This window comes from Pinus tabuliformis, chromosome 5_1 (genome assembly GCF_031772625.1).
Source record: "Pinus tabuliformis cultivar Carrire ecotype Pingquan chromosome 5_1, CPIR1, whole genome shotgun sequence".
Lineage (NCBI taxonomy): Eukaryota > Viridiplantae > Streptophyta > Pinopsida > Pinales > Pinaceae > Pinus > Pinus tabuliformis.
In genome coordinates, this window is record NC_142305.1 from 42,507,911 (window position 1) to 42,532,868 (window position 24,958).

A 24,958-nucleotide genomic window follows, 5' to 3' on the forward strand; every position below is an offset into this window, starting at 1 on the left:
CTGCAACCTTCTAGGGTGAAGCTGCATTTGCTACTGTGACTATTCTCAACAAAGCAAATGTTCGGATAAATAGCAATCAAACTCCATATGAACTTTGGTATGGTAAGCCTCCTACTGTAAAACACTTTAGAGTGTTTGGAAGCAAATGTTTCATCAAAAGGACTGATGAAAAACTTGGTAAGTTCGAACCCAGAGTAGACGAAGGAATTCTTCTTGGTTATTCATCCAGAAGTAAAGGATACAAATGTTATATTAAAGGCTTCAGAAAATTGTTTAAAGCATTGATGTTGTAATTGATGAAGCATGCAGAAATCTGGAACAAATGAAATCAACAGAGGAATATGACAATGAGGAAGATGGGGAATGCTTTCCCACATCAAATCAAAATGATATAGAAGAAGAAACCAATGAAGCACCAGAAGAAGATACAACAGATAGGGAAAAGACTCCATCCAGGTATGTTCAGAAGAATCATCCAGAATCTCAAATTCTAGGAGAAAAGGGGGCTAGTGTACAGACAAGAAGAACTCTTACAGGGACCTCAAGCTACCTAGCGTTACTATCCTCCACCGAACCTCAGAATGGAAATGAAGCCTGCAAAGATGAATGTTGGGTCAAGGCCATGGGTGAAGAACTTGACCAAATTAGTCCCTATACCTCATGATAAAAATGTTATAGGAACAAAATGGATATTGAAGAACAAGCTGAATGAAAATGGAGAAGTTATTAGAAACAAGGCCAAACTTGTTTGTAAAGGGTATGCTTAACAAGGAGGTATAGATTTTGAAGAAACTTTTGCACATGTTGCCAGACTTGAAGCCATAAGGATGTTTCTTGCTCTTTCTAGTTTTCGAAAATTCAAAGTATATCAAATGGATGTAAAATCAGCCTTCCTTAATGGAGACTTAGAAGCAGAGGTTTATATTGAACAACAAGAAGGATTCATTCTTGGAAATGATGCAAAACTCGTATACAAGCTTAAAAAGGCTCTTTATGGTTTGAAACAAGCTCCAAGGGCTTAGTATTACCGCCTTGACAAATATCTACAACAACAAGGTTTCACAAAAGGTTCTGCAAATAGCAATTTATACGCAAAGGTTGAAAATGATAAACTACTAATTATTGTTGTTTATGTTGATGATATCATCTTTGATAGCAATGAAGATTGTATTCAGAAACCACTGCACAATAATACAAACCCTCAGCTGTTGCCCCTGTTTTCCCGCATTGGGTTTTTCGGGGACATTTGTCCAAAAGCAACGTTGTCACTTGTGTGTGCTATTTCTTTCTTGCTTAGTACTTGTTTCCTCATATAATTTAATTAGTGAAGGTTGCAATTGTATTTGCTTAGATAATTACACTGAAGCATAGTAAATAACTTGCATGAATTAACAAGTAGGAGAAGTAATATCAATTTGTTGCAGTAGGGAATTTGGGTCTCCAAATTTTCACATGGTATCAGAGCGCAAGTGAAGCAAGAGAGCAGACCAGAAGAGCCCAGCGTTGAAGAGGAGGGAGATTGAAGTGTCGCGTAGGCAGCAGATTGAATCCCCAGAGTGATTGCGCAATCCAAACCAAGAGGTCAAGATTCTCGAGGAAAATCTCTCTCTAAGTGAGTTGACAAAGAGGTAAGATTTCTAGTTCGTAATTTGTCAGTGGCAGAGGGAGCAGCGCAGCAGCAAATCCAGCGTTGAGTAGTCTTCAGGTGAGACGCAGTTTTTTGCAGTAGTTGGTAGGGCAAAAAAACGTCAGAAGAAGAAATAAAACATTTTTTGAGGGAATTTCTTCCTTAGTGAATTCCGAGCCAAGGAATTATATTTCTCAGTTGTTGAGCACTAGTAGAGAGGAGTAGATCTACTAACTCCAGCAGGGAGTGCGTAGGCCAGTCTAGCAGCTGCGCAGAGGAGAGAGGGAGCAGTTCGACTTTTGTTGGAAGAGATTACAACTAATGGGCTGAGAGATCAAGATCGATTGGACAAAGCATCCAACTATGTGATCTGGAAGGCCGGGATCTCCTGCCTTCTAGATGAGCATGATCTCAAAGTCTATGTCAATAGTGGTAGTTTAACTTGCCAATGTAGATCCACTCAAGAAGTACAAGGCTAAGATGGCGAAGGCCAAGTAGTTGATCCTCGATGGAGTGAGGGATCACGTTGTATGTCACATTGTTGGCAAAGGGATGGCTAAAGAGATGTGGCATGCCTTGGCTACATTGAATCAAGAATCTTCCAAGCAGCAGAAGATGTACTTGGAGGAGAAAATGAGATCTGCGAGGATGCAGAAGGGGGAACGCACAAATCCGTTCCTATCAAAGCTTCAGGGAGTCCGAGATCAGTTGTCAGTTGTAGAGTCATCGCCTCAACCTATAGAGATGGTGAGGTTGGCCCTGAATTCAGTCTCAGAGGAATGGCAAGTATTTGTCTAGAGTATTCTGGGCAGAGAGAAATTGTCGGATTGGGAAGGGATGTGGGTCGCTCTTCAACAGGAAGAGATGAGGCTAGACTTAGTCAAGTGCAAACTTGATGGCAGCAGCAGCAATGGGACAAAGCCCAAGGAGGAGGAGGAGAATGCGGACCTTGCATTAAAGGGACAGCAAGAGCAACGGAGGCGGAAGAAGGACGTCTCTAAGATCAAATGTTTCCGGTGTCGTGAATTTGGTCACTACGTTACGTAGTGTCCTCTGAAGAAGGACAAGGAAGAGAAACATGAACTGCAGGTTGCAACCGCAAAGATCGAGGAGGAGTTTGCCATGGTTGCCCAGATACCTCTAGGGGAGAGGTGGGGTGATCTAGTACTGTAGTTCAAAAGAACTACAGATGGGCAGGATTCTTGAGGAGTCCACCTCTTGGATCAAGATCTTGCTACGGGAGCCCATAGTCCACAGTAGCAAGATGGACCAATGTCAGGTGGTGCAGTCAGGTGCCAGAGTGACAGATGTAGTGGCTAGTAGCAGTCAGATACTGAGCAGCGCAGAGCTAGTGTTGGCAGAAGTGTAGTTGGCATAGAGCAGAGTCAGCAGCAACATAGGGTCTTCAGTGATAGCGCAAAGGCTAACAATAGTCAGAACTCCAACGATGGATGCATCATATTGAACATAGTTGGTTCAGTATTTTGGATGTCTTTTCGTTGCAGTTGTTGCAGAAGGCAACAACAGCAGTTGGAGCAGAGTTGCAATGCATATGCAGTTGGCAACAACATGCAGAGTCAACAGCAACACAGATGCAGCATTTGCATAGTAGTTGGTGGGTAGTGATGTCAGACATCAGCAGCGCAAAGGGAGATGTTACAGAGTCAAGGTTACACTTCAACAACTTGCATTACTAGAGCACATTCCTCGCTAAGAGGGAGTTGATTTCTAGTATCATCGGATGTGCTCTAAGCCTCAAAATTTGTAGGGAGGCTGGACACATGTATTCCAAAATACCCATAAATCGATTTGGGAAATTCCACGTGAGGATAGTTTTATTAAAACAATTAATTATTTTTAATGAGTGCCTAAGTCTAAACTAAGGAAATTAAAATAATTAAAGGGTATTAATTAAATTGGGGGTGAAACTTCTAGAAGAAGACGACGATCAAGTCAAAATGATTTGAGCCATTGATTAGAATCTAATTTGGGTCGTTGATTACTCAACGAGAGGATTATAAGAAGAGGCTTGATGGGCATTTGGAAGACACATCGAGTGACATCAAGAGATCGATTTTTCAAAGAGAAGCGCAGCAGTTGCCGGAGAAGTCATCCAGGAGATTTCTTGCAGTGAGGGGCAGGGATAGTTTGCCGGTTGGAGAGTTTCCTAATCCGAGGATACATTGCAGAGAAGGCAGAGAGAGATCCAGAAGAGGCAGTGCATTTCCACGCAGAGGCAACGCAGAGCTTCAGAGGGAGTCTGAGATTCAACTGGGAAGTCGAGTTCCAGAGCCAGAAGTCGAGGTGTGAGACCAAAGGGCCAGAGGAACGAAGTTCCAGACAGCAGAAGATCCATGGAAGAGGTGATGCAGACCCCATAGAGGATGACGCAGAGCCAGCGTGGGGCTAGTCATCTAGGGCCTGGATCAGTTTCGGTTCACCAGTGATAGTGTGAGGTATTTCTCACTAATTTCTCTGCCAGTCAGATTTTCCGTATTGGATAGCCAATAAGGCATCCAAAGATTGTATTCAGAAACTACAACATAATAATACAAACCCTCAGTTGTGGCACCAATTTTCCCGCATTGGGTTTTTCCGAGGAGATTTGTCCAAAAATAACGATGTCACTTATGTGTGCTATTTCTTTCTTGCTCAGTACTTGTTTCCGCATATAATTTGATTAGTGAAGGTTACAATTGTATTTACTTTGATATTTACAGTGTAACACAGTAAATAACTTGCATGAATTAAGAAGTAGGAGAAGTAATATCAGTTTGCTGCAGTAGGGAATTTGGGTCTCCAAATTTTCACAGCTATGTGGGTTCACAAATGCAGATTGGGCAGGCAATTTAGTAGACAAGAAAAGTACCTTTGGATATTGCTTCAGTGTTGGATTAGGGATGGTTTCTTGGTGCAGCAGGAAGCAGAAGTCAGTAGCATTGAGCTCTGCAGAGGAAGAGTATATGGCAGCTATCACAGCTACGTGCAAAGCCATATGGCTTCGGAAGCTATTGGTAAGCTTGTTCAGGTGGAGGATGGAGGCGATTAATGTCTACTGTGATAATCAGAGTTGCATCAAGCTTTCGAAGAAACCAGTGTTTCATGACAAGTTGAAACACAGATATTCGGTGTCATTTCATTAGAGATTGTGTGCAACGTGGAGCAATCCAGCTCCAGTATGTTTCCACATATGAGCAAGTTGCGGACATACTCACGAAAGCTCTAGGGAGAGCTAAGTTTATTTTAGAGAACATATGGGTACGGTGGAGAACCCGTTTCAGTAGTAGGGGCAGAGTATTTCGAATGCTTCCCAGTTGCATTAGTTGCAGTAGCAACAGAAATAGTTGAGAGGGAGTTGCAGTGCAGATGCAGAATTAGCAGCAATATAGCAGTGTCAGCAACAGCACAGATGCACCATCAGAGTTGCGCAATGGTTGATGGTCAGTGGCAGGCAATCACAACGGTCATACATCAACGATATATAAAGGGTGATATAGAGAAAGGGTGTTGGAGTAGTTCAACACTAGAACAACTTCCTTGCTAAGAGGGAGTGTTAGTTTTTGTAGCATCAAAGGTGCCCTAGGCTCGAGACTTCATAGAGAGGCTAAAACACAGGAGTTCTCCAAAACCTAGAAATCGTTTCTGGAAATTCCACCTAGAGATGGCTCAATTAAATTAATTGACCATAATTAAAAATTTCCTAAGTCTAACTTAGGAAAAGTGGTTAATTAATAGGAATTAATTGAGAAAGGTGTGAATCATCTAAAAACTCACACGGATCGACTTAGTGATGATCTCAGCCATCGATTAAGTTCTCATTGTGGTCGTTGGAGTCCCAACTGGAGATTATAAGAAGAGGTTGATGGGTAGATGGAGGATACACCAGTGCAGATACTCAGTTGCCATGACAGTTTGAATTCCTAGTTTCATGAGTGATTCAGTGGTGGAGATCGAGCCGGGAGGCGAGTAGCGGATGGCAGAAGAGGTCAGCGGTGATTTAGAGGAAGTTTTCCAGCTCTAGATTGTATCTTGCCGAGATCAGAGATAGCCACAGAGAGGCTGCGCAGTAGCCTCTAAGAGGCAGTTCGATTTGCAAATTCAGGAAGTCGTTTTAGAGTTCTGGAGGCGGAAAAATTCTCAAAGGTCGGGAGAAACATTTCCAGAGTCAGTGGCAGGCTAAAGAAGCAGCTCATAGTGAGATCCAGGCAGCACAAATTTGTGCCTATGCAAAGCCTGTGCAGAGGGTGTTGCAAGGCATTTCGTGGAGGGGTTTCAGAGGACAATTTTAGTGTTGGATTGCTTCTGGGGTGAGGTAAATTTCCTCACAATATTTTTGCTAGTATTTTCTCTGTAGGATTTTCAGTTTTTGGCATCCAGATTGTAATCAGAATTTTTCCTGCATAATAATAATATAAACCCTCAACTGCTACAATCGTTTTCCCACATTAGGTTTTTTTGGGGACTTTTGTCCAAAAATAACAATGTCATATTTTTGTGTGTGTGCCAATATTTCCTCAGTTTCCAGTATCTTCCGTAGTATTTTTATTTGTGAAGATTGCAGGGTGATTAATTCGTTGGTTTTTGTAGTAATAAACTACATAATTAATTTACAGCCAAAACCCTAATACTAACCCTACCCCTAATTTGAAATGATGGACAGCCAAGATTAGATCTTTCCTCACTTGAGATCTACAGCGAAGATTAAAACTTAATCACTAAAGTAAATAATTTACTTTATCTAAGTTTTATTTTAGCTCAAAAAACCAACATATAATTATGTGTTTTTTGTTGATTTGGGGTAGCATCAGATGTGCTCTGGGCCTCAAATTTTGTAGGGAGGCTTGGGAAAATGTATTCCAAAGAACCGAAAAAGTGTTTTGGAAAATTCCACCCAGAGACAATTATATTAAAATAATTAATATTTTTTAATGGGACCCTAAATCTAAACTTAGTAGATTAAAAAAATTAATGGGTATTAATCTAATTGTGGGTGAAACTTCTAGAAGAAGATGGAGATCAAGCCAAAATGATCTGAGCCTTTGATTTGGAGTTAATCTAGGCCATTGGTTGTCCAATAGAAAGATATAAGAAGAGGCTTGAGGGTCATTTGTAAAACACACCGAGAGATCAAGAGATCGAAATTCTGAAATGAGAAGTTCTCAGGAGGAAGTTCTAATCGAGGAGATTTCTTGCAATTGAGGGGCAAGGATAGCATCCAGAGAGAGAGAGAGATTTTATCAAGTGGAGAATCATCAACAGAGAGTGATCCAGTAGCCCAGACGCAGAGGCTGATGTAGGGCCACGTAGAGGCAGCGCAAAGGGTGAGAGAGAGTCTGAGATTTTGCTGAGGAGAGTCAGTTTCAGAAGCCGGGAGCCGGGGTGTGAGACCGGGAGGCTAAGAGCAGAGAATCCGGGCAGTAAATCGATCAGCGGAATAGGTGACGCAGAGCCTAGAGAGGTTGATGCAAAGACTGCGTAAGGACTGCGCAGAGCAACGTAGGGCCTACCAGAGGCACTTCATTCAGCATCTGAATCAGCCAGGATTTTCTCAATGATTGTGTGAGGTAATCTCACAAATCTTTCTGCCAGAGTTTCTCTCTATGTAACTGAATAACCTAAAAGGTATTCTGAGATGTATTCAGAATTTGCTACTACTTAATAATAATAAACCCTAAGAACTGCTACATGGGTTTTCCCGCATTGGGTTTTTCCAGGGACCTTTGTCGAAAAATAACGGTGTCAATTGTGTTGTATTTTCTTTCTGGATCAATATCTTGTTTCTACATAATATTTAATTAAGTGAAGGTTGCAGTGTATGTATTACGATATTTGTCGTAGGAAACTGCAAGTAATTTGTTTAAAGGAATTTAACAAATAGGAGTAATATCATCAGTTGTTGCAGTAGGGATTCCGGTTGTGGAATTTTCACATTTTTTCCTAAGTTAAGCTTAGGCTAAGTTACATCAACAAATATTCTAAGGTGATGTGTGGAAGATTTTTGCACCCCTAAAGACAAGGCCTGTCTAGAAATATCTACCTGAGCTACAAACTTCACCATTTGTCACATGTATGATCCTAAAAGGGTTGAAGATGAAAAGCATTTTCTCTTAAATTGTCCATCTTATACTCACATTCAATCAAATTTTCAAAATATTTGTCACATTACCAACCTTTGACCTTTTAAGTCAGCAAAATTATAGTGATCTGAGAACACTTCTATCACTTCTTTTTGAGCATAGAAATAAAATGTTAAAGAATTCCAATTAATCTCTACCTTCATAAGATTTGGTAAGCCATATCGATCTGAGATGTTAACCATCATCATCATAAAGTACCTATTTGTTAAATGAAAGTTTCATTAAAAATAGATGTATTACAAATGCCAATTTTGCTTGCAAGATGAGGTGAAGCACATTTGGAGATAACTATGTAGATAGCCTTAATCCTTCAAAAAATTTCCAAAAAAACACATAACTGTTCATTGTTTCTATAAAGTTTATCTTCAAGAAGATTCATAGGGAAATAATAGAGATGTTCTTAATACTTTGTAAAGTAATTTTCAGAGGCAGCAAATAGATATAGCAATTTACTTGGAAGCTTTTATTTTGGCTTGAAACAGTGTGTGATAGGGCAAAATTTTGTTGGTCTATTTTTAGGTGAATCTCATTTATATTGAGATATTTTTATTAGTTTATATGATGTTGTGAAAATTCTATCATTGCAACAACTGATTTATTTTACCTACTTATTTCCGATAAGTTATTTATGAAAATCCTTCAGTGAACATTAAAATAAATTCTGTTGTAGATATCACATCATAATACAGAAACAAACACATGCACAAGAATTAACACATCGACACAAATATTTTGGACAATCAGTCCCCAAAAAAACACAATGTGGGAAAACCAGTGCAGCAAGGGAGGATTTTATTATTCAGCAATTCTTTAGTACAACTGGGTGCCAAATTGGCTTATCACACATGATCCTGGTCGCCTCCATCTTTCTTCTAAATAGGTTCATAAGCAATTTTCTAAGCCATATGGCCTCGCACGAAGCTATGCTTGTGGCCATGTATTCTACCTCAGCTGAACTCAAAGCCACGGATTTTTGTTTCCTACTGCACCAGGTGGTCATTCCTGATCCAATGTTGAAACAGTACCCAAAGGTATTTCTCCGATCCACTGAACTTCCTGCCCAATCTGCATCAGTAAACCCATTCAATGTGATATCCTTACCCCTGGTGTACAAGAGTCCATAATCGATTGTTCCCTGTAAATACCTGAGAACATGTTTGATTGTTGCCCATTGCGCCCTCTTCGGCTCCACCAAGAACTGACTGAGGGTGTGGACAGCATAGCAAATGTCTGGCCTAGTATTAACCAACACATCAAAGACCCTATGAGTTGCCTATATAAGGTGGGATCAACATCCTTGTCTTTTGATGCATCAATCTTCTTCCGGTTGGTTATCATTGGAGTAGCCATGGGTTTACAGTCCTCCATCCTGAATCTCTTCAGGATTTCTGTAGCATATCTCCCTTGCCCAAGGAAGATCTCCCCCTTTTGCTACCAAACTTCCAACCCCAGGAAATAATGCATTCATCGCAAATCCTTCATGTCGAACTCCGTGGCTAGATTCTTCTTATAGTCCCCTATGAGCCTGGATGATCCTGTCAGGAAGAGATCATCCACATATAATACTAAGATTAGAGGCTCATTCTCTACAACCAGATAGTAGAGATTTGGATCTGCGTCACTCTTGACAAATCCCATTTCCTGCAAGTAGAGATTGACTCGCCCATACCACGCTTTAGGTGCCTGTTTTAGTCCATACAAGGCTTTCTTCAATCTGCATACATGAGACTTCTTCTCATGTGTCTCAAAGCCCTCTAGTTGTTCAATGTATACCTCTTCTTCTATCACACCATTCAGAAATGTCGTTTTGACATCCATATGATGAATCTCCCACCCCATTTGTGCTGCAAGAGATATCACGGTTCTAATAGATGTATACCTGGCTACTGGGGCGAAGGTCTCTTCGTAGTCAATTCCTTCCTTCTGAGCATACCCCTTAGCCAAAAACCTGGCTTCGTATTTCTCAACACTATCGTCTGCAACGTATTTGATCTTGTAGATCCATCTCGAACCTACCACTGATCTGTCTTGAGGCCTAGGCACTACCTCCGAGACATCGTTCGCCATTATGGAGTTGTACTCCTCTACCATCGCATCCAGCCAAACCTGATGTTGAGTTGCCTCCTGAAAACTGGTAGGCTCCCCATCTTGAGCTACTAATGCCTGATATCTATCTAGCTGTTTTCGCTCCCTCTTATTGTTCCTTGGCGCACTGATGAACTCCTCTGCATCTCGCAGAATCTGACGAAGTTCCCTGCTCATTCTTCCTCTGCCAGCAGGTGCTTCTGTTATCTCCTCCTCATCCTGTGATTCTTCCTGACCCGAGGAAGAATTCTTTTCTTCCATTGGTTGAAGAGGTTTGACCAATGGTTCCTCTTTTGACTGCTCCTCGGAAGGCATTTGTCGAGATTTTCTGAAAGCCCTGTCTTCCATGAACTTCACATCTCGTCGAACTACTACCTTCCTGCTCCCTGGAAGATAGATTCTGTATGCCTTAGCATTCTCGCTATATCCCACTAGATATCCTTTCTCTGCAGTTTGATCCAACTTCTTCCTCTTTTTCTCGGGTATGCGGCAATATGCTAAGCTCCCAAATATCTTGAAATGACCGACTTCAGGCGTCTTCCCTATGAAGACTTTCTCTAGCATAATCTTGCCCAAAGCTCGATGAGGAGTTCTATTTTGAACATAGACTATTGTGTTGCATGCTTCTGCCCACAGGAATTTTGGCATATCCTGATTATACATCATGGCCCTAGCAGCTTCTACAATAGTCATGTTCTTTCTTTCTGCTACTCCATTCTGCTCCGGATTGTACAGAGCTGTCCACTCTCTTTTGATGCTCTCCTTAGCACAAAAATCAATGAAGTCCTTATCAACATACTCTCCACCATTATTCGAGTGCAAAAATTTTATTTTCTTCCCAATTAGATTCTCCACCAAAGCCTTGAACTCTTTCTTTGAATCGACAGAAAACCTCGTCCTTGGTTTTCAGAAAATAAATTCAAGTTTTCCTTGACTGGTTGTTAATGAAGGTAAGGAAGTACTCGGCACCACTAAGAGCTTTAGTGGACATGGGTCCGCAGATATCTGAGTGTATCAATCCTAGTACACTCTTGGCCCTGTTTTTACTTCTAGGAAATGTTGCCTTAGCATACTTTCCTAGAGCACATCCTCTGCGTACATCATCTCGTTCCATACTAAGATCTGGAACTCCTGTTACCGTGCTCCTGAGAATTCTCAGAGCCCCATGGTGCATTGTCCCATTCTTCTGTGCCATAGTTCGTTCAAATCATTGTCTCCATGACTGCCTATTAGTGCTATTGGTGATTCTAATTGTAGTCTACACAACCTGTTACTTTTGATCCCGATCTGCACTTTCTTTTTCCAGCTCGGATGTTTGATGTATTATTTCTCCTTGATGAAGAAAACGTCATAGCCTTTGCCTTAATTTGCGACACATAAAGTAAGTTCAACCCCAATCCTGGTACATGCAGCACATTGGTAGCACGGAACCGCTCTCCCATTTCTGTTTGAAAAACTATGGTACCCCTCCCTACTGGAGTACATTTTGTCTTGTTCCCCATTGTCATCTGAAAGTTCATCTTCTCCTCCCGATAATATGAGAAACATTCCCGGATTCCCGTCATATGCCAAGAGGCCCCACTGTCTATATACCATATCTCTGATGATGCAGAGCTAGTCACACAAGCCACTTCTTCTTCCAGCCTGGAAGCCAACATAGATAAATCGAACTCACTTTCTCTTGTGCAATTTTCTGAAAATCTGTGTGAGTCTCCTGACATAGATGCCTCTACATCATGGTCTCGATCCATAATTGATTTTCCCTTTCTGTCGCTAATTACTTGCTCTGATACCATGTGAAAATTCTATCACTGCAACAACTGATTTATTTTACCTACTTATTTCCCGATATTTATGAAAATCCTTCAGTAAACATTAAAATAAATTATGCTGCAGATATCACATCATAATACAGAAACAAACACATGCACAAGAATTAACACATCGACAACTTCTTGACCTAGCTGCAGCTCTGCGCGCGCGCGCCTGAGCCTGCTCTCGGCCCCTGGCTCCTCTCTGCGACTGCGCCTCTGCGTCTCTGCCATTAGAACTGTCCCATGGATCCTCCGGATCCTCCCGGAGGGGATCCGGACTTGCAGCAGGCCTTTTCCAATCTGGTGAAATCGTTGCCTCAGCAAAGACAAAGACCTACAGCAACCAAGTTCGTAAAGAAACTAGATGTGCTACAGGAAGTACATTTGCCTCCGGCTATTCCTCGCATGGCAGCCATCTCGCTTGCTGAGAAAGGATTAATCGGCCAATTCACAGGGTTATGGCCCTCACCCAAAACTGTGCAAAGATGGGTGGAGCGTAACTGGGCAGACAAGACCCAAGGGAAAATAGCTATAAGATTTTGTGGCAGAGGATACTTTACTTTTCATTTTGAAACCAAGGAGGACAAGGATCTAATCTTTCGAAACGGACCTTACTTCATCGATTCCAGAGGTCTCTACCTCAACAAGTGGACTCCGGACTTTGATCCCGAGCTGGACATCCCAAGTGTTGTTCCTGTTTGGGTCAGACTCCCTCATCTTCCTCTTCACTGCTGGGGAGATGATTCGGTCAAAGCTATCGGGAACGCGGTCGGAAAATACATAGACCGAAGTGAACCCAAGGATAACATGCAGGCCTGTGCGCGAATATGCGTGGAAGTTGATCTGGGTCGCGGACTTCCGGAGGCAATCAAACTGAAAGTGGACGACTGGTGCCATATCCAACAGCTGGACTACGAGCAGATCCCCTTCAAGTGCAAGGTATGTCACGAATATGGACATTTTGCTAATAGATGCCCAAAACTTATAAATGTAGATTCAACAGAGCAAGAAGGACAGTGGGAAACGGTAAAGAGAAAAAAATCGAACCCCCCCCTGAAGCAAGCTGAAACTGAAATTCCTGGGCCTTCCCAGCCTCTTCCTTCACATCCTCATTCACCGCCTCAGCACCCGCCCTCATCCCCTCAGCAGCCCCATCCTCACATACCCTCCTCCCCCCCTCGACGCTCAGACCCCTCCATTCCCCCATCAAACAATCCCTTTGCTTCCCTTTCTGAGGAAGACCCCGAACAGGACCTCACTTCATCTGATCCGCAGCCTCACTCCTCTCCCCCTCAATCTTCCCAGCCCTCTCCTGATTCAAACCCCATAAGAATCACTAGAAGTTCTTCAAAGGATCATGGAGCGCCCAGCGACATTCCAAAAAAGCATGGACCTGGCAGGAAATCAGCAAAGCAGCACAGAGAAGAAAATGCTCAGAAAGATATAGCAATGGGATCCCAGACCCCTATTGAATCCTATATCCTCGGACACTCGGATAAGGAAAACAACAATAAAGGCAAAGAGAGGCGGGCACCTCTCCATAACCCAGGTAAATCATGATGAAGCTGCTATCTTGGAATAGCAGGGGATTAGGGCACCCCTCCAAGAAAGCAGCCCTTAGGGAGCTGATACCATAGTTTTTAAAACCGGAACCGGTGATCGGACCGGTCCACCTAATGAACCGGTTTACCGACCGGAACCGGTCTAACCGGGACTGGTTTGGTCTAAACGAACCGGTTTTAGAAAAATACATTAAATAATTATTTTTTAATGAAAAAAACTATTTTTAAGATTTAAAACCATGATTCCAAGCCAATAGAGACAAAATATGCAAAGATTGCTCATTTATATACCATGTAAAGGTGAATATATCAAAATGGCATCGAGTGCAATACATATCGTCGACAAAATACATAAGCAATGAGGCTCTAAATGGCCTCTAGAGTGCAAAAACAAAGCCTACAAACTATGGGGCCAGTGGCCTACTACAAGACTTCAGTGTAGACTCTACATATATGATAATAGTAATACTATAATAGTGATCAACATTATCACTTGAAGTTGAAACTTCTCGTGAGTCTCAGTCATCATGATCAAACTCGGTTGAGTTTCGACTCCCAAACTTTGCAGTCACAAACTTCTCTATTGGTTCAGTGACTTGAGTCTCAAACTTCTGAAGGTATTCTGCCCTAATATGCCCTATTATTTCATTTGGTGCTCCACATGGCTTTACATGGCCTCCTATCCCAGCCAAGTGTTGCTTGAACCTGTTAATACCCCCTCCTTGAATGGATTTTTGGCAATATTTGCAGATCATTTTGCCATCAATCATATCACAATGAGCCCATGCAGTGTCTTTGGCTTTTGGAGGCATGATGACTCCCTGGATGGTAGATCATAGAAGTGAGAAGTTTATAACACATAAAAAAAAAATTCATGGACAGCAGACTCAAATGAGGAATTATCAAGTGCAAATCCTTACCTGGAAATGCAAACTAGCTCCCTTAGCCTCCTCTTGAAGATGGCAACTCCACTGACAGCTACATATCTCCAAAATAGCTCCAACTCCAACTCCAAGATGACTACTTCAGCAAAAACTCAACACTCTCCAAGCTCACAAACAAACTCACAAACACTCCAAATCAGTTGTGTGAGACAAATGAGAGTGAGAGGGGCCTCTTATAAGCTTGGAGAGGGTGTTTTTGGAGGGAAAACACCCTTAGTTCCCCCCCAAAACCCCTAAACCACAATCAGAAAACCGCTTTTTGCAAGTTATGGTGGGCTTGCCATAAACCGGCCGGTTTAGGACGGAACCGGCCGGTTTGCTACAAACCGGCCGGTTCCGTCCTAAACCGGCCGGTTTTTACCGGTTAGGTCAAAAAAACGGGCACATGGTGGTTCAGACCGGGTTTTTAGGCCGGTTCCGACCGGCAGGCTAGCTAACCGGCCGGTTTGACCGGTTACCGGTTTTTGTAAACGGTTTTTAAAACTATGGCTGATACAAAGTGAAAAGCCTGAAATTATTCTCATTCAAGAGACAAAGCTAGACCAGTCAGAAATCAACAGACTCATTTCCCAGCAAAAACAATATAGTGGATGTGCCAGTGAAGCTAGAGGAGCATCGGGAGGCATTCTAACAATGTGGGACAACAGCAGATGGAACTGCGGCCTCATTAAAATACATCAGAACTGGATCAGTGTTAAACTAGAAAGTAAGGACAATGGAGCTGAGGTTAAAATTTATAATGTGTATTCACCAAACCATCACAGGGAAAAGGAAGTTTGCTGGAATACTTTGAACACAAGTATTGAAGAAGATCAGGACAGCAATATCATTCTTGCTGGGAACCTAAATCTGGTCATGCACAGTAATGAGAAAAGAGGAGGAAATTTTAACTCAGATCCTTTCAGAAGCAAGCTTGAGCATATTATGCAAGAGAAAGAATTAGTGGATATAAAGCCTAAGAATAGAAGATATACATGGAGCAACAGGCGTCTTGGAGCAGGAAACATAATGGAAAGACTTGACCGCTTCCTCATTAACATTGCTTTTCTCTCCTCCTTCTCTTCCAGTCAGTCTGATATTCTCAACATTTCTGCTTCAGACCATTACCCAATCACTCTCACTCTGCTCAATCACGGCCATATGGGACCCCTCCCTTTTAGATATTCTCCCCTCTGGAATCGAATCCCTACAGCCAGAGACGCAGTGATGCATGCGTGGACCCGGCACGTGGAGGGTTCCCCAGCTTATATTTGGGAATCCAAACTGAAGCAAACTCGGCAAGCCCTCAAATCTTGGGCAAAGAGTAACTATCAGGAACCTGAGATCATCAAAAAAGACTTAAAAAAAAGTCTTGAGACAGTCCAGCAAAACATAGAGGCGTCGGGTCTAACACAGCAAGCAAAAGAAGACGAGATAAGTTTGTATGCCCAGCTTAGACAAACAGTTAGAGATGAGGAGATTAAATGGAGGATAAAATCTAGACAGTTGTGGTTGCGTGATGGAGATAAGAATACCTCATATTTTCACAAGCAAGCTACAGTCAGGAAGACAAGAAACGCTGTGAGTAAAATCAAAGATAGTGAAGGAATAAGCCATGAAACTCAAGAATCCATAAAAGCAGCTGCAACCACCCATTTTAAAAATTTGCTATCTGAGGACAAAAGCGAGGAGGATTATTCAAGCCTACTACAGCACATGACGAGCAATGTCACACAAGGTATGAATAGTAAGCTAACGCAAGAAATAGAAGAAGATGAGGTACAAACAGCAATATGGAGCCTCCATCCGGACAAAGCTCCAGGTCCCGATGGGTTTCCAATAAGCTTTTATAGAGAATATTGGCATCTGATAAAAAAAGACCTTCTAAAAATGATTCGCTGGTCCCTCCGAAAAGGCAAATTGGGGGGCTTCACCAACTCAACCTACCTTGCTCTTATCCCAAAAGAAAACAGGCCTTCCACCTTCTCTAGATTTCGGCCCATATCTCTATGCAATTCTGCTTACAAAATTATTACTAAAATCCTATCTACTAGACTCAAGCCTCACCTATCCACTTTAATCTCAGAAAATCAAGGTGGATTTCTGCCTAATCGACATATATCAGACTCCATTCTTCTTGTACAAGAAGCTATACACTCTAGCAAAAGTCGAGGGGAAAAAGGCTTTGTCCTAAAACTTGACCTTGCCAATGCATTTGACAGGGTCAGACATTCCTTTCTTTTTGCAGTTTTACACAAAATGGGATTCAACGCCTCATTTATAAGCATGATTAAAGCTTGCATCTCCAATCCTTGGATCTCCCCCTTGGTCAACGGGAGACCTTGTGATGCCTTTCAATCTTCCTGAGGCCTTAGGCAAGGCTGCCCTCTGTCCCCGTATTTATTTATTCTTATGGCTGAATCCTTCAGCAAAGCCTTGGATTACAACCGAAGAGTTGGCCTCATCACGGGCATCCAATTTGAGCAGGGCACAAAAAACATCAACCATTCACAATTTGCAGACGACACCCTCTTGATGGGTGGTGCATCAATCACCATTGCAAGGAGATTCAAAAAAATTCTCGACCAATTTATGGAATATTCGGGAGGAAAGGTTAATCAAGTTAAAAGTTGTGTCTATGGTTGGAATGCAACGCATCATATCATACACAACATTGCAAACATTCTTGGAGTCTCACACAAGCTGGAATGGAGCCATTTCAATTATCTTGGGATGCCAGTCGGTATTGGCCCTATGAAGATTGACATTTGGAGTGGAATTCTTGACAAAATTAAAAGGAAAATTCAACAATGGGGATCTATGTGGCTGAATCCAGCAGGCCGCTTAGTACTTCTAAAATCAGGTCTGATTTCTCTGCCCATCTACCGCTTCTCTTTGATTCAAGCTCCAATGGCTTTACATAACAAAATGGAAAAGGCTCTCAGACACTTCCTTTGGCAAGGAGGTAAGACGGAGAAAAAGAAGTTCAACCTAGTCAAGTGGAAGAATGTCATCCAGCCCCTTGAGAAAGGAGGACTTGGATTAAGATCCCCTCATCTGCTAAACTTAGCCCTTGGGGCAAAATTGGTTTGGAGGTTAATTACAGGAGATTCAGCTTGGTGGAAAACAGTCCTTGAAGCCAAATATCTAAATAGTACTAGGCATCAACTGTTAGACACTAATGTTCCCAACAGGGACAGCACTAACATTTGGAAATTGTGCAAGAAAATCATCCCCCTCATGGCCCAACATATCTCAAAAATTCCCGGGGAAGGCAGCAGCATCAGTATCTCTAATGACAGAATATTAGGCCAGAGCTCTATAGGATCCAATATTGAGGCAATCCCAGCTATCAGTTGGCTCAATAACAGAGGAATATGGAATCTAGCTCAAATAACGCAGTGGGGAAATCATACTCAAGCTTGGACAGGCTGGTCCTTTCCGGATTACCCAAGGGAACTCGAAACAAGCTTTCTAGCCCTGAAGAATTTATTGCACAGCAAAGCTCCGGTCCAAAGAGGAATTAAAGACGGCTATCGCTGGGATCCTACAGGAACTCTCTATACAGTCAAAGCAGGGTATCAACGATTATGTGAAAGCGTTTCTCCACAGGCCACTTGGGCTCATTGGAAACTGGCTTGGAAAGCGGAAGCCCCTCCCAAAGTAAAATTCTTCTTCTGGCTCCTTCTGAAAGGTAAGATCCTAACCTCAGAGAACTTAAAAAAGAGGGGTATAATGGGACCCTCTTGGTGTCCAATCTGTTGTCAAGCTGAAGAAACAATGCAACATTTGTTCCTTGACTGTCAAATAGCTAAAAAGTGCTGGGAAAACATGGCCTCAATAGGGGAGGTGGCATGGGAACCAAAGGTAACTATAGCTGAAACTGCTCTTAGTTGGAAGAAAAATTGCCCTTGGAAGGGTAAGAAGAGCAATCTAACTCAGAGGATATGGAACACAATTCCTTTAACTTTGGTTTGGAACATATGGTTGGCTAGAAATAAAAAAGTTTTTCAAGACAAGGATCACAACTTAAGGGTTATCTGTCACAAAGCCAAGAGCTTAGCAGTGGAAACAATCATCACCCGCACTCAAGGCAAGATCGAGGCTCACTATCTCAGTATAGAAGAAAGAAATTTGCTTAGCTATGGGCATGACAATGCTATCAGTGGCCAGATAACGAGAAATGAGAATTTACAGCAGAATGGAAAAAGTAATGATTGGAAACTGAGATACACAGAGGAAGAATTTGCTCAATGGTTGAGCAACTGCAATAGGTTTCACATGTTTTTTGATGGAGCCTCAAAGTCTAATCCCGGTAAAGCAGGGGCAGGAGGATTCATATGTAATGGCAATGGTGAGTTGATCCTTCAATTTGAATGGGGGTTAGGTGAATTATCAAACAACAGGGCTGAAGGTTTGGCCCTGTTTCAAGGGCTCACGCAACTGATCAGGCTAGGCATTAAAAAAGCAACCATCTTCGGCGACTCTGCAATTATAATACGACTAATGGTGCTTAGGCAGACCTCGCCTAACGCTCTTCTTCAGCAAATCAACAATAGAAATCAGATTCTTCATGACTCGATGGAGGAGGTCTGTTATTATCACATTCTGCGGGGTCTCAACAAAAAGGCGGACAGTTACGCCAACAAGGCATGTGACCGACCCAAAGGCCACCTCAGCTGTAATGGCAGAGTTTCAACCCACTTATTACCATGATCGCACACTCAGCTCAAGCATGCGGCACTTCAATCAACAGAATCCGCATTTGCAGGAATATCAACAGAACAGAAGACAATTTGGGTATGGAAGCAAGAAATTATGTCAGGAGACAGACTGGGCAGTCAATTCAGCCCTCCCTTCTCATCGGACCTCACCCTTCACACGATTACAGTCAACTCGCACAGAGCAGAGCAGGCATGAAGGAAGGAAATCCATTCAGAAATTGGATTGAGAAATCCGATCAAAGCATGGGAATCCGCCGAACTGCAAGAAGCAATCGTCCTGCCAATCAGAATAGCAGCTCCACTTCAGATACGCATTGGGTTGCGTGGATCAGCCATGGAAACGCACAGGATGGTTCCCGCCCCATTGGTGTAGAAATGCTATTTATACCTGGCCCGAGACACAGTATTCACCATTCTAGAGAAGCTATCTGTGCTAACGCTCTTCCCCTCAGTGTCTCCTCTATTCGAATAGCAAACGGTGTCGATAATCTCCCTCCAGGGGACTCAGAGGGCATCACCAGAGACAAGCTCCAAAGTCTCTGTAACAGAGAGGCGACAGCAGTAAAGAACAGAGAGCTAGCCCATCAGCGAATTTACATTCGAAAAGTGAAATCCATGGAGCGCCCGGAGCAATGTTTCCATTGCCGCGACCTGCAGGAAGAGTTTGAAGAGGTTCGTGAGCAGCAAAGGATTCTGGAAGACCAAGTCCATAGCATGGAGGCCAGACATGCTGATCAAATTCGGAATCTGGAGGCAAAATTTGATGAGCAGTGCAAAATCCTCCACAATAAATACCGGGCAGAGATGAACTTGTTTCTTCATCGAGTTCATTCCCTTCACGAGCAGTTTAGCGGTCTTAGCAATCGCTGCGCACATGCAGAGGAATCACTCTCAATTTTAAGGGATATTATGGAGAAAAAACACAAGGTTGTTTCATCCTCCTCCAGTGCAAAACCAATCGAAGCTGATCAGAACCCGGAGGACTCAACAGCAAGAAAGATTAGCCATATCGAAATTGATTAGCTATGTGCTGCAGGTGTAAGTTTTGGTGTCTCCAGTTTCTGCGAATCTATAGTAGCAATAGATGTCTAATAGTTAGAAGCAATAGGATCAGGACCCAGGAATGGAACTATTTTGTATCTCCTTGGATCTGTAACGCTCAAGAAGCACCTCATGTATGGCAATATGCCCTTTTCTTTTTTTCAGACTAATACATAGCAACCGAACTTGTTAAAAAAAAAAGAATTAACACATCGACACAAATATTTTGAACAATCAATCCCCGGAAAAAACCCAATGTGGGAAAACCAGTGCAGCAAGGGAGGATTTTATTATTCATCAATTCTTCAGTACATCTGGGTGCCAAACTAGCTTACCCAACAGAGAGAAAATTCTTCAACACTTCCCCTAGTCTCAGCGTCAGCCTGGCTGACCTCTGCGTAGCTCCCAGGCCCTCTGCGTCAGCCCTTGCCTCTCTGCATCAGCACTGGGCCTCTCTGCATCACCCACGCAGGCCCTCCAATGACTGCGCAATCTGCAGCCTCTGCATCTGCCTCTCCAACCTCTGCGTTGTTCCACTGGTGTTGTTCCCGACTCTCTGTCCCGTACTTGCTACCTCCTGCTACTCTCCAGACCACTATTCGAATTTCTCAGGTAACCCTGCTCCAAAAATTGAACTGACTGGTCTCCCTCAGTGTGTTTTCCAACTGACCCTCAAGCCTCTTCTTATACTTTTCTTGTTGGTTCTCCAACGGTCGAGATCAAATCTCTAATCAACGGCTAAAATTAGATTTGGCTTGATCCATGACTTTTGGAACCTTCTAACCCAGTTTTATATTAATACCCATTAATATTTTATTTTTTCCAAGTTTAGACTTAGGAACTCCATTGAAAATATTAATTATTTTAATATCTCCCAAACCGGTTAGAATCTGCCCAAACCATTTCTGGGTCTTGGAGATCTCATGTGATTTAGCCTCTCCACCAATGTTCATGGCTAGAGCACATCCAATGCTATCTCAAATCAACAGATGTTAGATCTACAAATTATCTCTCTCAGGACATCAACAAAAATATTTATCCCAATGACACGAAGGAGATGACAGTCACAAAAATTTTAGGTGATATTTTTATTCTGGGTAGCTTAATTTCCAAGACAGCAGAATTGGAGAAAATTTCACTTAGCATGGATTATCGTCCAAAAAATTTACGAATCAAGAAATTACACTGATTTGGGAGTTTAGGAACTTGGGAATTCAAAAAACTGAACTATTTTACGAGTTTGGGAATTTGAAGAGTTCAAGCATTTGGGAATTCCATAATACTACCCTTATGACTGTAAGGAGACAGCTTGATGGAATGCTTGCATGATTTTAAAATATGGAGTAAGAATATTTTTTCATTTTATATTTTTGTTGTCACTTTGTATTGTAGTGTTAAGAGGGGGTATTGGAGGATTGGAGTATAACACTCCAATGGTATATACAATCTGTTAACAATCAGATGTAAAAGTCATGTTAATATAAGTGACTAATAAAAAGGTAGAGATCGGTTAATTATATATTAGTAAATGAAGTAGCTAGGTTGTGTGGGTAACACTGCTACGAAGCAAATGAAATGAAAGGCAATCAACCTCACTGTATCAAATGATTTTATTGCAATAAAAGCATATATTTTATGTGAATCCATTTCTAATCACATTTTCGACTTTCTTAGTGTCCTTGAAAAATTAATGAATAGAGAAACAAAACATTTTTATTTTTCCAACTGATATTGAACACTCAAATATTTCCAGATGCTAATCTCTGAAAAGCTATGTGACATTAAGGTGAAGGACTACCTGCCCAGCATAGGGGGAACCATCTTCACCTGACTTTCTTCCTGGAGGCACAAGAGGAAGAACCTGTAATGTACTACATATTAAATACACTGCAAGATAAACATGTCAAGCACAACTAATATATCAAATATTAGAGCGTTACTGATAAAGTAGATGACAGAGAACACAAAATAGATTTCAATTCAAGTGATAAAAGATGTGGTGCCAGTTTTTACTTATTTGTTTCATGGTATTGTGATGTATGTATCCAATATATAATGTATATCAAAAACCTAGGGCCAAGGTTTCCACAAGCGAGGGGATAGGTCTTTCTCGAAATTCATGTGTAATGTTATTTTTTTCTGTATGGTCAAGTGGATTATCGTTTCATGTTATTTAATATTGTTTTGTCTTCAGCCAATAGATGTAGGTTTCATCATCAGATCATCACTGAAAATTCATGATCATCAAAATACACAGAGTTTCCGAGTGCACAGGCTAAGTTGCTGACAGAAACAAATGAGTTTCTCATAATATAAGATTAGATCATCTCATTAATTTCCATGAATGATCAAAAGAGTAGGTCAATGGGCCTCAAAAGTACAATCAGGTACATCATACTGCTGGAGTGCCAAGGTACTCCTGATGGAAAAGATACCAATGACTGGAAAAGTACATGTAAATATCGAAACACAGAAATTAGATTTTTGGTTTTACATGCCCTGTGATTGATATCCATGCTAGTGACTGTTTGGAAGTGCATGATCACTGATTTGCAGTCTATTATGTTTACTTCGTTTTGGTGCCTAGAATCCAATTTTTAAATACCAGTATTTATGAGGGATGGAATCTGATTTTGGCAGCCCATTCTGCTCTGTGATCTGTCACATTAACCTGATCACATTATTCGTGGTAGAAAGTCTACTTTTTCAGGTTTGACCTACGCATTTTGACTTCGACTTTAATCCCAGCAATTGGATTTTTGAGATCAGTACCTGATTTAGATACCTATTGACCAACCAAGTAACCCCTAGGAGAAAAAAATTCTCCTATTTGTTTGGCTTGCCAGACAGCATCCCTATGATGATACACAGATAGCTAGTCTGAAAAGCCTTCCATCCATGCTCTGGTCAGTGCTTTATTTCATCTAGCTTACTCATCAGATGAAGGTGGGTCATCTATTGTAAGGTACTTTAACCATATTTATATAAAAAGTGCTTTCATTTAATGTTTAAGAGCATTTTCGAATGGATCACAGGTTGAATTGGATAATAGAAAACTTTTGATTTTATTCTTCTTCCCATGCTTGACCTTGGTGATTATCCCTTGCCCCTAGTCTAGTGTGACCTTCCTTGAGGCATTTCTTTTCGCTATTGTTAATTTTAGATAACAATGGTATGTTCTATGCTTTAGCACAATTTACTTCAATGTTCCTTATCAACCCAATGAAAATTTCCAATTATATTCATTAGAAATCACATTAACTTAAACACACTGATAGCAAATGCAGATAGAACATAAAAACATGTGCAGAAGACAAGACAAGAAAAGAGGATACAAGATGTGGCGGATGCCAGGGAAAAACCCCAATGTGGGGAAACCCTTTGATCAAATCTTCTTATTATTCTTCAATAGTTCAGCAGAGAGAGAGAGTACAAATATCAGATTAACTTGCCCAAAACAGTCCTGTCAAATCAGCAGTCAACTGCAGCCCTAACCAGAAAGTCATTGGTGGTCAGAGCAGCTTCAAAACGTCCTCCAAGCAGCTCGGTCAACAACAGATAAATTCAGCCTTCCAAGAGGGTCAAATTCAGCCCAAAACAGATCAGTCAAACCAGTCAAAGGAGAGAGAAAACCCTGCTGTAAATTCTACAGTCAAATCTGAAGTCAACTCGGTCAATCTGTCCCAATCACCTCAAAAACTGTGCCAATCAATGCGGCCTCAAAAAATCAAAATTCTGCCCACAAGAACAAAGTCAACATTGTTCAAAATCACCCAAGTCAATGCTGTCCTGTTTCCTGAAATTTTCGGCCACCAAAACAATCCAGAAATTCATCCTCCTTTCACACATGCGAAGTAAAAAGAGGCTGCCTCCAAGCTGTACAAACAAATCAAGAGAGGAGAAATAGATATGTGATGGATGAGTGATGTCCAAATGAGGAGAGAGGTCACTCCTATTTATATACTTCGTTGAGGGTGAGGAGACACATCTATTGGGCTTTTGAGCCTACATTTAACTGAGGCCGACCTTGACAATTTGTGCATGAGAGAGAAAAAAATTCAAAATTCTATTTCTACTTGTCAGAATGAGATGATCTTTATATCAAAATTGGACCTCTCGAAAGAGGAATCCAATGCAATAATCATCTCCATCATATGAGTTGTCCTAAGGTGGAATTTGGCCCTAGTTGCTAATTTTAACAACTATCCAAGAGGGGCACAAATAGAAGGCACTGATTGATGTTGCATGTCCATGATAACCCATACTTAACACTTTCCACCTCTCCCTTGTATCCATGTCCCATCTTTGGGTCAATTGCTATATGTCACCAGTTTTGGTTCCCTGTTTTCCCCATCCTTTAGTACCCCAAAACCTTTGCCCTAAGAGGTTGATGCAGCAGAAAGAAAAGAAAAACCTTGATATATCTTTGAATTTGGCAGTTGACCATTAATTCCCCCCTGTTAGATACAAGGTGAGAAGATGAAGATATCTCCATTGCAAGATGTCAATACTCAAGACTGAACTTTGAGGTATGACTGATATATCTTCTTGGTTGTTGAAGACCATTACCAAGAAGTGATCCATCCAAGGTGAATCTTTTCTCTTATAGGAGTCTTATGTCAGAAACATCTCTCTAAATGATGAGTATGTTTCCCACAATGCTCACGAGGGTGAAGATCAAAACAATGATCTTTCACATGGCCAGCTTGATCACAATGTTGGCATTTGACAATCTGAAGTGGATGTGGAGAAGGTGAAGATGAACTATCCTGGAGGAACCCAGCTCCTAGCGCTCATATCTTCTATCACATCGTGTCAAAAGGTATATGCAGTTCTGTTTATAAATGTATCACAAGCTTTTCAGCCACCTCAAGTGCCCTTTCCACTGCATTGTTGTACAATCAGGGTTATATCCTATAGTGCGATCACCCAGTTCCTTTTCCATTATGCTATACACAAACCCAAATCAAAACGCAGCACCATACTTCTGCCACAAAACGTTGCCACAGCTCCCTGCGTGCATTTCTCTTTCACGTGCTGCTCAC

At 41.7% G+C, this 24,958-nt stretch overlaps 1 protein-coding gene across 1 annotated transcript in view; it reads right to left on the reverse strand.

Annotated features, from left to right (window-relative positions):
• DPE1 (disproportionating enzyme) overlaps positions 1 to 24,958 on the reverse strand; it is a 346,819-nt gene that overhangs the window by 286,717 nt on the left and 35,144 nt on the right. Inside the window, exon 2 of the mRNA XM_089431682.1 lies at positions 21,712 to 21,774. Within this exon, the coding sequence (XP_089287808.1) occupies positions 21,712 to 21,774 (63 nt within the window). The remainder of the gene's footprint in view (positions 1 to 21,711; positions 21,775 to 24,958) is intronic.